At 32.9% G+C, this 12,630-nt stretch overlaps 1 protein-coding gene across 4 annotated transcripts in view; it reads left to right on the forward strand.

The window, feature by feature from the left end:
* The window catches only part of DIP2 (disco-interacting protein 2), a 234,904-nt gene that overhangs the window by 161,249 nt on the left and 61,025 nt on the right, over positions 1-12,630 (forward strand). For all 4 annotated transcript variants that reach the window (XM_089232966.1, XM_089232964.1, XM_089232962.1 and 1 more), the window contains exons 15-20: positions 77-179; positions 2,426-2,490; positions 7,269-7,362; positions 7,503-7,622; positions 7,724-7,838; positions 11,136-11,278. In XM_089232966.1, coding sequence (XP_089089092.1) covers positions 77-179; positions 2,426-2,490; positions 7,269-7,362; positions 7,503-7,622; positions 7,724-7,838; positions 11,136-11,278 — 640 coding nt within the window. The remainder of the gene's footprint in view (positions 1-76; positions 180-2,425; positions 2,491-7,268; positions 7,363-7,502; positions 7,623-7,723; positions 7,839-11,135; positions 11,279-12,630) is intronic.

Genomic DNA, 12,630 nt, shown 5'->3' on the forward strand with positions numbered 1-12,630 from the left:
ATTATGTTATATGTCCAAACTTGTTTTCCTTGCATTATTTATACATCTAAAACAATTGTTCAAAAATGTATTTCAGTACACAGTGGACAAAGATGGTGCAATGAAAGGAGTTGCAGTTTCTAGAATAGCAATGGCTAACCATTGTAGAGCCTTAACAGCCGCATGTAATTACACTGAAGGTTAGTTACATTTTCTCTCAAATCTTTTAACATAAGATGATTTTATTCAAATTCTGCTTCAGAGTTACTTTGTTTTTTTAAAAATATATATATATTTTCTCATCAGCAAATTGAGGCACTAGATACATACTATTTATGATCACGTTTGTTCATTTCATCAAAAAAAAAAAACTGAAATTTTTCCTGATATCCTTTTGGGTACTTCACGTATCTGCCGAGCCTACCTAGTCATTTTTTGACTTGAAAGCCACCAATTAAATTAGACTGATCAAGTCTATCGAAATATCTTTTTATTACAAAATTCATTGGTTTCATAATTTGCCTCAAAACGTTTTCCTCTTTTTAACCATTATTCTCCAAAATAGATAAAAGCTTTAAGTTCAGTTATGAATTGTATATTTTCTATATTCCTATTGTTCACTCCCAAATGCACCTTCAATATTTTTTTTTCGAGTCCATATAATAAGATGTGATGATGTGTAAAAATAGCAATCAGTAGCATATACAAGATATTTTCTCTGATTGCAGGATTATGGGTATTAAAGTTATTTACCTAATGTATAGTGTATCGTACATTTTTTATACAGATTTTAAGATTTAAAGCATTCTTTTTGAAACGCCTTTTGGATGTCTACAGAAGTAACAGAAAATGATAAACATTATGAAAAGGTGAATGCTGCATGTTATTAGTAACTTAGCACCTCGGATGATGTAAAGTGACTGAACAGTGCATGACTGAAAACTATTAAGAAAAAATATTCTCAAAAGATCTGTAAACAATTTTAAACGCCTTAACACTTAAATGACCACATATTATTTCCCATTGGCTTACTCTAAGACCGGCGATTTTCTTGTTTGGAAATGAAAAACAAATACATATAGGAAATTAAAAATCTCATTTCCGGTGTTTTACATGTCAGCATTGAAACACGAGAAATCTTGTGAGCGGTTGTTTAAGTGTTAAGGAAGAGAATAAATTGGAAGACACTATTTGAATATGACAAATGCATTGTGAAATTAAAAGCAGAGTATGAAAACATTATCCACAGCTCATTAAAGATTGTGAGAAATATAAACTAATAAAGAGACCAATCTGTTAGAGTTGGAAGCTATGCTAAAGTAGTTGAAGAAAAAAAAAAGAAAGACAAGCGTGTGGGGCAAACATTTTCTGTGAAAAAAATTCAGCTATGTGAAAATAGTAGATCAAAATGCAGTCCAATTTCTGAAAGTAGAGGAAGAGATATCCCTAGCATATGTTGTGAACAAATTTATGAAAAAAAAGAAGAAAAATAGATATGATGCTCACAGTCTTAATTCAACAGTTAAAAAAAACCAAATAAAACAAAAAAACTAATGATACAGTACAAAACTTGGTAGAAAACTACTTGCATCACCTATTGCAATGAAGATTTTCTTTTAATCATCATTAAGTACAGGGCCGAGATATCTTGTTCTAGAGTGGGCAGGAGAAATACATTTGAGCGCTCTCCAGTCCAGTAGTAACCCTGCAAATGGGGAAAAATTGTTTTTTTCCCCCTTTACCTCAATTTTGTTTTTCTTTACTCTCTTCCCACAGTTTGACAAGTAAAAAAAAACCTAAATAGCATTACATGTATAGAGAAAGGTGTGGGGGGGGGGGTAGAAAAGAGAAAGAATGGAAAAACTGTTCAATTCTTTTTCTCCCCCTTTATTTTCCATATACAGGGTGAATACTCAAGTCCTTTTGCCATAAATTAATGGTGAACCATTGATCTTAGAGGCATATCTTAATTAGAAAAAGTATCCAAATAACGTATAGGCTTCAGATATGTCATAAAAATTGCAAGTGGTTGTATAGTTATTAAAGTACAAAAATTAACTTTTTATTTGGTCACCCTGTCCTAAAAAAACCCAATTAAAAAGTTGTTGCCCTGCCTTTCCTGAGGCACCAAAAATTCCCATGGCTCTAAGTTCAATATTTGGATTTAAAAAGGTGGGGGGGGGGGGTTAAATATTTTTTCTTGAACTAAAGCTGAAAGGTTTTTTTTAAACTGGACTGCTTTTGCAACATTAGCCAATTGGTACAGTTTCAACGCACTACTGATGTTGGGAAGCGGCCTTGTTTGAGTTTAGTATTGTTTGTTTCACTCACTTCAATTTAATATTTGACAAAATAGTAGAATCCAAATCTATCATTTTTTTAAACCTAATTTTAATTTTATGAAACTTCTGTGGGCCAGTTCAATTAATAAGTTATTTGCTTGTAGGTGAAGTTATGGTCTGTGTGTTGGATTTCAAACGAGATGTTGGGCTTTGGCATAGTATTTTGACGGTGAGTTTGATTTAATCAATTAGTAAATTTTGATTATGATTTTAGTGAGTTAAAGGAAAAATACATATTTGTCTTATAACAAAATATATATGGAGATTAATGCCAATATGTAACTGGCACATGACCAGTGAAATTTTATAACAAAAAAATAGGAGTGTTCCAATTACTTGATCAAGTGTTAATCACAATTAAAAACTTCAGTTGAGTTAAATTATCTGTTCAATTTCATTGAAATTAATTGAAATGTACAAATTATTTTGATTTATTTGAGAAAACCGATTAGGTCATTGAAACTATGTTTCTGTCTCTAAGATTTCAGCAGAAAATGAAAAGCTTTAAAAAATTCACTGATAAAATATAAGGCATCTAATAAATTCAACAAAGAAAAGGCAAATGCAAGAATTTTTTTTGTTTTGTTTGCCTCCAAGCTAAACATAAATGGAGATGAATCAGTAAGTTGAGTCGCAGGTCCAGGGCATGACTAATCTCTTAATATTTACATGCCCAAATCAATATTTCATATGTTAGTGTTGGGCATGTTGTTGTGAAAAATGCATGCCCAGTCAAAATTTTTATTTTTTCTGGGCATGTTGTGGGCAATCGATTTGTCCAGCCCAGGTCAGGGCTGAGCCAGATTTCTTCATAGGCAAGTGAGGTATTTGTAGAGGGCCTCCCGTAATTTGAGGGCCAAAAATTCAAATAATATTTGTTTGCTAAGCAACCAAACATCTTTGACTCTAGTAGTGTGAGTTTGCAATGCTAATTTTTGTATGACAAAAAGTTTAGATTTAGTCATAATGCATTTTTAAACAGTCTGTGCTTTACCCTGAACATACAACTGCTCACTTTGCACTTTTCATAACAATAGACCACAAACATCAGACAGATGTTAAACAGAAATAAATCATATTTTATATTTTTCAGATAAGTAGATCATGCATAACAATAGTTGGAAGCCCGTGTGGAATTTGCAAATCCACCTCTATCCTTTAATTTTTTTGAATATGTTATATAAACGTGAAACATGATCATCACGTATTACCAAGAGATCTTTACGATCTGTCCAGGGAATCTGTTAGTGTGTTGGCCATGCTTGAACCAGAATTCATACCCAGAACTGCACAGTCAGAAGTTGGCTCCATAACCACTGGACTGCCAGGTAGCAGTCCAGTGGTTATGTGTACATATATGTTAATATTTGTTAGTTTACAGTAATATATATGTTATATATTTGCATTTGTGAATTTTTCTAATACAATTTGTCATATATTGTCTTCTTACCTTTTTTTAAGACTGTGTCCTATGCACGATTGCAATCGGTTATAATCTCATTATCCATAGACTAAGAAATAATGATGAGATCAAGATCGTACATTTCTTAGTCTATGGATAATGAGATTATAACCGATTGCAACCGTGTATAAGACCATGCACCAGGGCCGGATTAACCATTAAGCAAAATAAGCACGTGCTTAGGGCATCAAGGAAAAAGGAGCACCACAAAAAAGTTATCAAATGCACATTTTTTCCAGCATCAGCATCCATCCTAGAATTTTTGATTGATTGTATAGTTGAAGACTTTATCAAAGGCATAGCAGAATGCACAAAAACTAATAATATTGCAAACTAGAAACCATGTTGATGCTGAGTTTTTAGAATGAGATTTCGTGCAATTTCCATGAAGTAAGCTTGGGCCTTCTTAACAGCTCATGGGGGGGGGGGGGCCTTGGACAAACTGCTGAGCTGTCCCTCCCCTTAATCAAGCTAAAACAACCTGCCCACCAATTTGTCGCAAATTGTAAACAGATCTAATTGTCATGAGATCTTTGGGCTGGATCCAGGTGAGACCCAAACACTAAGAGTAATCCCAGTTCTACAGAATAAGGATGTGAACTTAAATATTGGAAAATCTTTATGAACCATTATCGGATTCACTGCAGGGTTTCAGGGGCGATGCAATGAATATCTGGGATGAATGGGGTGCGAATGGGCGATGATGAATTTAGGAACGTTATTTTACCGCTAATTATTATTACCTGTACTAGATAGTTTCGGTGCCCCTCTGGTGTAGAAAAGCCAGACACGTCCCCACGTTAATATTCACAATGGCCCCTCTGGTGTATAAGCAGCACCAGTAAAATAATCACGAAAATTTGCTGCTGTTTTCTCAGCCAGATGAAATGCGACAAAAATCACGGTTTTCATACGCTCAATAGTTTGAAATTTTGCATGAAAACATTTTTTACTAACTATTACTGAAATTTTTTAATTATTTTTCTCTTTCACCCTTGATTTGGTGCTCCGTGCATCCACAGAGGCTACACAACCTAGAACCACCCTTTTGTGGTTTGATCTAGAGCCCTTTAGAATATAGATATAAAAACAAATGCCTAAGTTCCATCTACCGTAGAAGTAAAAGAAATGCTTCAGATGTAGATTACAACTCGAAAATGTATCAGAAAGAAAAGATACCAATGACTGTGGTTCACCAAAATAAGGTACCTGTGAGCATAGGTGCCGGAACCTAGGGGCTGAGGCCATTTGAGCCTCCTCCAATAAATTTTGTAAGGGACTGAGGCTCCCCTCAATAATTTCTGAAAAAACAATGCACTTTCCCTCTCCTGTGTATGCGCTTGAGTCCCGTGTATACGGGATGACTATCACAACTTTCAGGCCCCCTCCAATGTTTTCTTCATGTCAATGCATGAAGTGAGTAATATCGGACATGCTAAGATTCAGTGATGATGGTTGCTTTTGAAGCCAGTTTATGAAATCCCAACAAACAGTCGATGGGGAAAAATATTTTAAAATGTTTTCACAAGGTGTTGAAGGGAAAAAAAAATCTAAAAATCGAACGTCTGTCTTTTTAGAAAATATAAAAGAAAAATTCCAAAACTTCTCCAAAGATGTTTCAAAAAAAATTCAGGAGATATTATCAAAGATTTTGCAAATAGAAAAAACAGGGGGCAAACTTTCAATGCCCATACTTATAAATCATTTTTTTTAAATTTATTGATTCAATATCGAGTAAAATACCTGATAGGGATTGGGGGGGGGGCACCAAAACCGTTCTAGTGCATAGGGCCGCACAGTCTTAAAATAAGTAAGACAATATATGACAAATCTTTCTGTCTGTGTGTCCTCTATACAAATCTACAATTTCAGATCAATCGTCTCCAAATTTTTCATATATATCAAACAGGGCCTGGATTGAATGATAAGCTACTTTAAAATTTTCTCAGCGTAGGGCAGATGCCCGAAATGAGCAAAAAACTGTTGGGCAACAATGGTTCCTGTGCCTCAGCAATCACTTTCGGAATGTTTACTTTGGTTACTGTGGTCCTCTAGCAATGCATTTCAGACATGCATATGCCTTTACAATAGTTTGCCACTGCTTCAGTGCTGCCAGTATTTTATTTATAATAGTATATTCCTTTATAGTAGTTTGTCACTTCTTTAATGCTGCCAATATTATGTATAATAGTTTTTATTCCTTTATAATGGCTTGTCACTTTTTCAATCCTCTGAGTAATTGAAGAAAACCCAGGCAGCGCCAGGTAATATAGCTAGTTCTGTTATAAAAATACTCAAATGCAAATATATAACATGTTCAAAAAATTAAAGGATAGAGGTGGATTTGGCAAATTCCTCAGGGGTTCCCAACTATTGTTATAGATGTATATGTTACTGCCAAAGCCCAAAGTTGGCCACTTCATGAACTGGCTGGCCTAGTTAATCTGGCCAATATCTGAATTTCAGGCTCTCACTGGCCCTTATATGTCAATCATTATGTGTGGATCACTAAGATATCAATATTCAGATTCCTTTGATCATTAGGGTTGCCATAGCTAACCATAGTAATTATGGTTATCTGTGGCTAATTATAAATGTCATATCACAAAAAATACACTGATGTGGCATTGACCCCGAAGTATAGGGATAGGATATATTGCCCGGCAAAAGCCTGAATTTCGGTCGTTGATCAAATCAGCTGGCCAACTTCTGGCTTTGGCAGTAACATATACAAGTATAGAATGATTTGTTTTTGAATCAGTTTCCCAAACTTTTTTGTTCTACTTTCTGTCCCCCTCTTCAGAAATTTTATATTCTCCCCTCCCCTCAACTTCAACTAATCTATAGGAATATTATTTTTATACGGTTAAATATTATACCCATTGCCTCTATTAGTCCCCCTCGACCATTCCATTCCTCCCCCAGGAGATATTTCTCACTTTGCGAAACACTGGTTTAAATCATGGACAATGGTAACATGATGGCATGCAGTTGTTTTGACCTATACTTCATGAATTCTGTAGTTTGTGAAGATGGTTCAAATTCAACCAGTGTTTTCATGGTGTTTTCACACCATGAAAACACTTTTTTTTTCTTTTCATAACAATAATAGGCAGTTTATTACAATAAAAAAAACATAAAAACAGAAAAACCAAGGGAACACAATAAATATGTTTTCGGGTTTAGCTCATTATACACTTACGCTTTTTATAATCTGAAGTTAAAATTTTATTTCACTGACGTTATCAAGTTGGTATTGATATGAATAAGACCTTTGAATAGAACACAGATGAAAGACATTTGATTGACATTATTCTGCATTTGTTCAAATTTCACACACACACATGGTTTTTTTATCCACAGTAGTTTCTGTAAAAATCTATATATATATATATATATATAAGTAAAGGAATTTTTTCAGGTACAAAATTTCTATTTTGTATACAGTTTTAAATTTGATTTCAAGTCAAAAATATTTTTTACAGAGTGTATTGAATGGCATGCATGTAATTTTCATTCCTTATGCACTTATGAAAGTCAATCCAGCTTCCTGGCTTATCATGATAACCAAATTCAAAGGTATACAAATAAAGTTTTGATTTTCTTTTTTTTTTTTCAATTTATTAAAACAATATATATCACTTACGATCAATTTCTTTTTACTGCCCATCTATATTTTGATAACTGCATTTCAGTTTTAATTTTTTATGCTTCTTTAGCTAGTGTGGCAATATGTAAGTCACGAGATTTACATTGGGGTCTGTTGGCTACCAAAGACCACAAAGACATAAATTTGAGTTCTCTTAGACTCTTGCTCATAGCAGATGGTTCAAACCCATGTGAGTCTATCAATTATTCATTGGTTATGATGTAAAGTGGAACTTTTCAACATTTACTTGATTAATTTTTGATAAAATAATTTGTATATATATTTTGATAGGGTCATTGTCATCCTGTGACCAGTTCATAAGTGTATTTCATAGTAGAGGACTTCGACCTGATGCAGTCTGTCCATGTGCCGCATCACCCGAAGGTTTAACAGTATCTGTTAGAAGGTATCATGCTATTTTATATTAAACTGATATTAATATGTATTTCTTGGAACAAGTATACATGAGTTTTTAACTCTAAAACATGATTTTAGAGGCAGGAAATTGGTTTTTGTATAAAGCCTTGAATTCTATGTCCTAACTAAGGATTGCAAATAATAATAGATGTTGTATCAATATAAATACAGTTGGACTCTGGTAAAAGTGCAGTGTCACTTCTCTTATTAACAAACTCATTAAATCTGTGAAAGAATAAAAGTGTGTAAAGCATTAAAGTTATCAGACTACATTTAAAATGTCATTTTGCAAGAAAATATTGCTGTTTTTTTTTTTTACTTTTTATGAAAGCCATATTCTTTGTGATGCCAAAAACAGGACTTATTTTGTTCATATGATGCTCAGAACCGAAGTTATGTCCACTTTAGAGTTGTGTGTTTACTTATAAGTAGTCTGTGAATAAAAACTTTAAGCACATTTAACGATAAATGTTATTTTTGACATTTTATTTGAATTTGCAACACAATTTCTAAAAATCTATTCATTGTATCATTACAAAATTATAATATTATATTCTGCTATATATTGCTGAGGCTATGAACTAAAATCTAACGTCTATCACGAACATTTGTCTAATTACAGTGTTTTATAGATGAAATGTAAAATAAAATTTCCAAAAATTCATGCATACATCAATAGATTTGAGTTTAACTTATGAGTATATCATACAATCCTTTAAATTTTAGTTCATAACCTACACCATCTTTCGCTGAATGTACTGTGAAAATAACAAAACATTTCATTCATAGAATTTGAGTTTGTTCCAATCGTGTTTGGAATATCAGGTGAATTTTGCTTAAAATTTGACATAAAAATGACCTTTTCATAGAAAATGATATAAGTAATCCAAAATTTATTATTTTTTTCATTGTTTTGGGACACTTTAAGCAACATTGTACAATTCAGAAAGGCATAACAAATACATCTACCAATTGTGTATGAAATAATAGATATTTTATTTGTTTTTCAAATATTTCATGTTGAAGGACGGTTTGGTTGTATACCAAGTGAGTTTTGAGGAACCCAGCACAATATGTGATACTGAGTCTCTACCAAGCTTTTATTTCACAAAAGAGGGGGTAGCCCTCATAAAAAAACGTTTTACTTTAAATTATAAAAATTGATTTATAAATGAAGTAAATAGTTTTTATTGTAGTATACTCATAAATGTCTTAGAAAAACTAGTAAATGTGACAAAGTCAAACCTAGAAGCAAAAAAGGAGGTCACCCATTAAAGCTAGTAGAGAAGAATTAACTAATGAGATCTTGATGAAGTTAGAAGTTGCCAAAATAGCTGAATAAAGCTAATCAAGAACAAAATGTAAGGAAAATAATCAAAAAGTTGTAGGCTCAGAAACATTTTCTGTGGTAAATTTATCTTTGGCTCTTAGTAAAATTTATGAAAGCCTGCAGATAATTAATAGGGGGGGGGGAGACAATGCAGTTCAATTTAAAGTCTGAAGGAAAATATAGGAAGTTTTCATATGTGTGTTATGAACAAATTTATAAGGGAAAAAAATGGACGGTGCAGGTGCAGTTAAGTATTGATTACACAGTTGTTTTTTTTCAATTTTGTATAATTATTACAAAAAAGCCATCAGAATACAAAACTTTGTAAAGAAACCCATATCATTTGTAAGGGAAATATATATATATATTTTTTTTTTTCAACTTCAATTTTTCTTCAACTTAGACATTCATTTATTCAGACTCAGGTCTATCGCCATATGCAATTTACTCCCTAGTGAGTTGTGCCTGAAATATAAGTGTGTGTACTTGACAGTCTGAGTGCGTATCTAGTGTTGATTTTTCAGTGCTCCCATCTATATTTCAGCAGTGAAGTTTAATGATTGAATATTTGTACTATTTGTAGGCCTGTTGCTCTCTGTGGCGATACTTTTTAATGAAGAGATTGGCTCACATTCGCACCTAGAAGTTGAGGTCAGCCATAACAAAGTTTGAACGCCCCAATAAGTATCGCATCCAAATGTTATGACTTCTACGATTAGACTGATATATGCACATTCTCGCCCGCTAGGTGGCACTCTTCCACACTAGAGGGCGGGAGTATAAGACAGGTTCCCTTGAGTGTTGTTTTTTTCACTGGTGTTCATATTATTTTGTTCAAGCCCTGTACATATACATGATAAAATATTATACAATATTCGTGTAAGGAACCAATACTAATTATTTAGGAAATGTCTTTTCCTACAATGAAATGTTTGCAGATTGAATGAAAACAAATATTCGGTGGAAATAAAATTTCATTTTGAAAAGATATATTCACCATTGCAGTAATTGAAGGTTACTGTATGCTAACAAATATTTTTTTTTTTCTCACTGTGATACTTATTCAAAGAAATTTGATACTGTCTATCACTTTTTGAATTTTCATTCTATTTTCATGTAACATGTTGAGACAATACCCCCCAAAATATAAAAATTATATAAATTTTAAAAACAAAAAAAATCTCATTTTACAGTTACAATTTAAAATATTACACAAACTGCATGATGTTGGTTGGTCATATGTTTCTGCTATTATAGTAGAATGTAGTATTCAGTAGTCTTCCCCACGCTTGCAAAAAAAAAACAAAAAATAACATGGGTGCTGTAGCCCCCAGGTTGATAAGATACTCACCTTGTTGACATTGTATCTACATTATGTTTCAAAATGAATGTAACGAAATAGTTGGATTAATGGTTGTTTTTAAGAAGGTGATAGAACGCACATAAAAAAACTTCCCTTCTCCCCAAAAAATACATGATTGAATGTGAAGTATTCAGATTGCCACACAGTAATTAGAGTTAGTGTTCTTCCCAGAAATTGTTTGAAGCTGGGAGAAACATCCAGGTGAGAGCTTTTATACACAAGATGTGGTGTTATGGAAATTTTACCTGCTGTCATGAATTTTCTCACTGAAATGACTCTGTAGGAAGAATACAAAGAATGTTTAAGTGAGGAAGGGAAAGTTTTACTCATTTGGGACAACTCCACCGCTCATCCACATATAAAGAACTTTGTGCTTGCAAATTATTATTTTTTCACCATCTACTCCAACTTCAATCTAAAAATTTGATCTCCCTTTGGGGGTGCTGAGCTATAAAGGTTCTACTGTATTTTTTTCTTTTCATTAGAAGTGCTGAGAGGCATTTTCATACATATCTCTTGGTCTGTAATAATATACTGTGAAAAGGAAATATTTTTATTCTGCTGTAAAGATAACATATTTTTTATTCCTGCAGACCTGGTCAAATACTTGGTCCAGTGTCATGTGGACGAGGAGTTTTGTCTATGTCAGCATTAAGTTATGGTGTTATAAGAGTAGATCAAGAAAACAGCTTGACATCACTCACTCTGCAAGATTGTGGACAGATCATGCCAGGAGGTTTGTATGAGGCAAATAATTAATTGATTTGTCTGAAATAATATATACATTATAAACATGAGAGAGAAATTTTTTATCTTCATACAAATAAATGCTTTACATTTGAAGAACGCAGGTGTCAGGGGATATGATCAAAGTGTTAAAAATTTTCAACGGATGTATAAAACGGACCATGAGCTATTAATACATCGTCAATCAACTGCTTCAACAAGAGAACACCAGTATCGATTGGTAAGGGATAATTCTAGGTTGTGGTGTTGCAGGGAGTTTTTCTCTAATAGGGTTGTTAATAAATGGAATAGCTTACCCCTTGAAGCTCATGAATTCTAAAATGATTGTCATGTTTAAAAAAGACGTACGATAAACATACTGTGATAAATATGTATCCTATCCATACTTATATGAGACAACTATAATTTTTATGGGCAGTATGTATATTTATATTTTATCATAATTATCAGTTTTTGATTGCTGTATTTTTAATATAGTTTAGATATATATTCGACAATTATATTTTTATGGGGAATCTTTTTTTCAGCCACCTCGTTGGGCGTTTTGTCTGTTGTGACCTTTGTATTTGTATAAATACGATACAAGGGTTTAATGCAAAAACAACACAATGCATAAACGACGCACAACTGAATTACAGGGGTTTGATTTCCCAAGGGACATGTTCATCCAGGGCAAATCCATGAAAATCACACTTGTATTTTCCCATGGCAACACATAGTTTTATACTGTATATACATGTATGTGTGTTGTATACACATCGTACAGGGTGAATGCAACCTATTCTGCCTCATGAAAGGGGATGATAGACAAGCTTAAGTGGATCTTAAGATTGAGAGATAACACCCTGCCAACTCTGTCCTATCTGAAACCGTTTTTGAGTTATGATAGATAATTGATTATTGAAAGAATATTTGTCAAGTCAAAAAAAAACCCTGCATTTTTAAAGTTTCTAAGAGACTTATACACAAATTATGCACATATTTGGAAAGAATGGAAAAAATCCTATAAGATGACATTTTTTTGAAAATATCTGGATTTATTGGAGAACTACAAGCGCTATAAAAGATTGGCAAGGTTGAAAATCAAATTGTTGCTAAAATTTTTCATTTCCAATTACGCCAATACCCTTCTGGCTACAATCGGTCAAATTTACCAAAAACTTGTCCATTGCACCAGCTTTCAAAATAGCCTACCATAAACCATATCAGTATTCTGGAAATATTTAACCCTTTTTTCGAATACATCACTGAAATCTGCATTCATTGAAGCAGATATTTGACAAAAATTTGGAATTGACTGTTACAGATTTTGGTGACAATTTGATCATGCAGAAAAATTCA

The sequence above is a fragment of the Pholcus phalangioides genome, unplaced genomic scaffold (assembly GCF_987345545.1).
Source record: "Pholcus phalangioides strain wild (caught in Gottingen) unplaced genomic scaffold, Ppha-v1.0 ptg000007l_1, whole genome shotgun sequence".
Classification (NCBI taxonomy): domain Eukaryota; kingdom Metazoa; phylum Arthropoda; class Arachnida; order Araneae; family Pholcidae; genus Pholcus; species Pholcus phalangioides.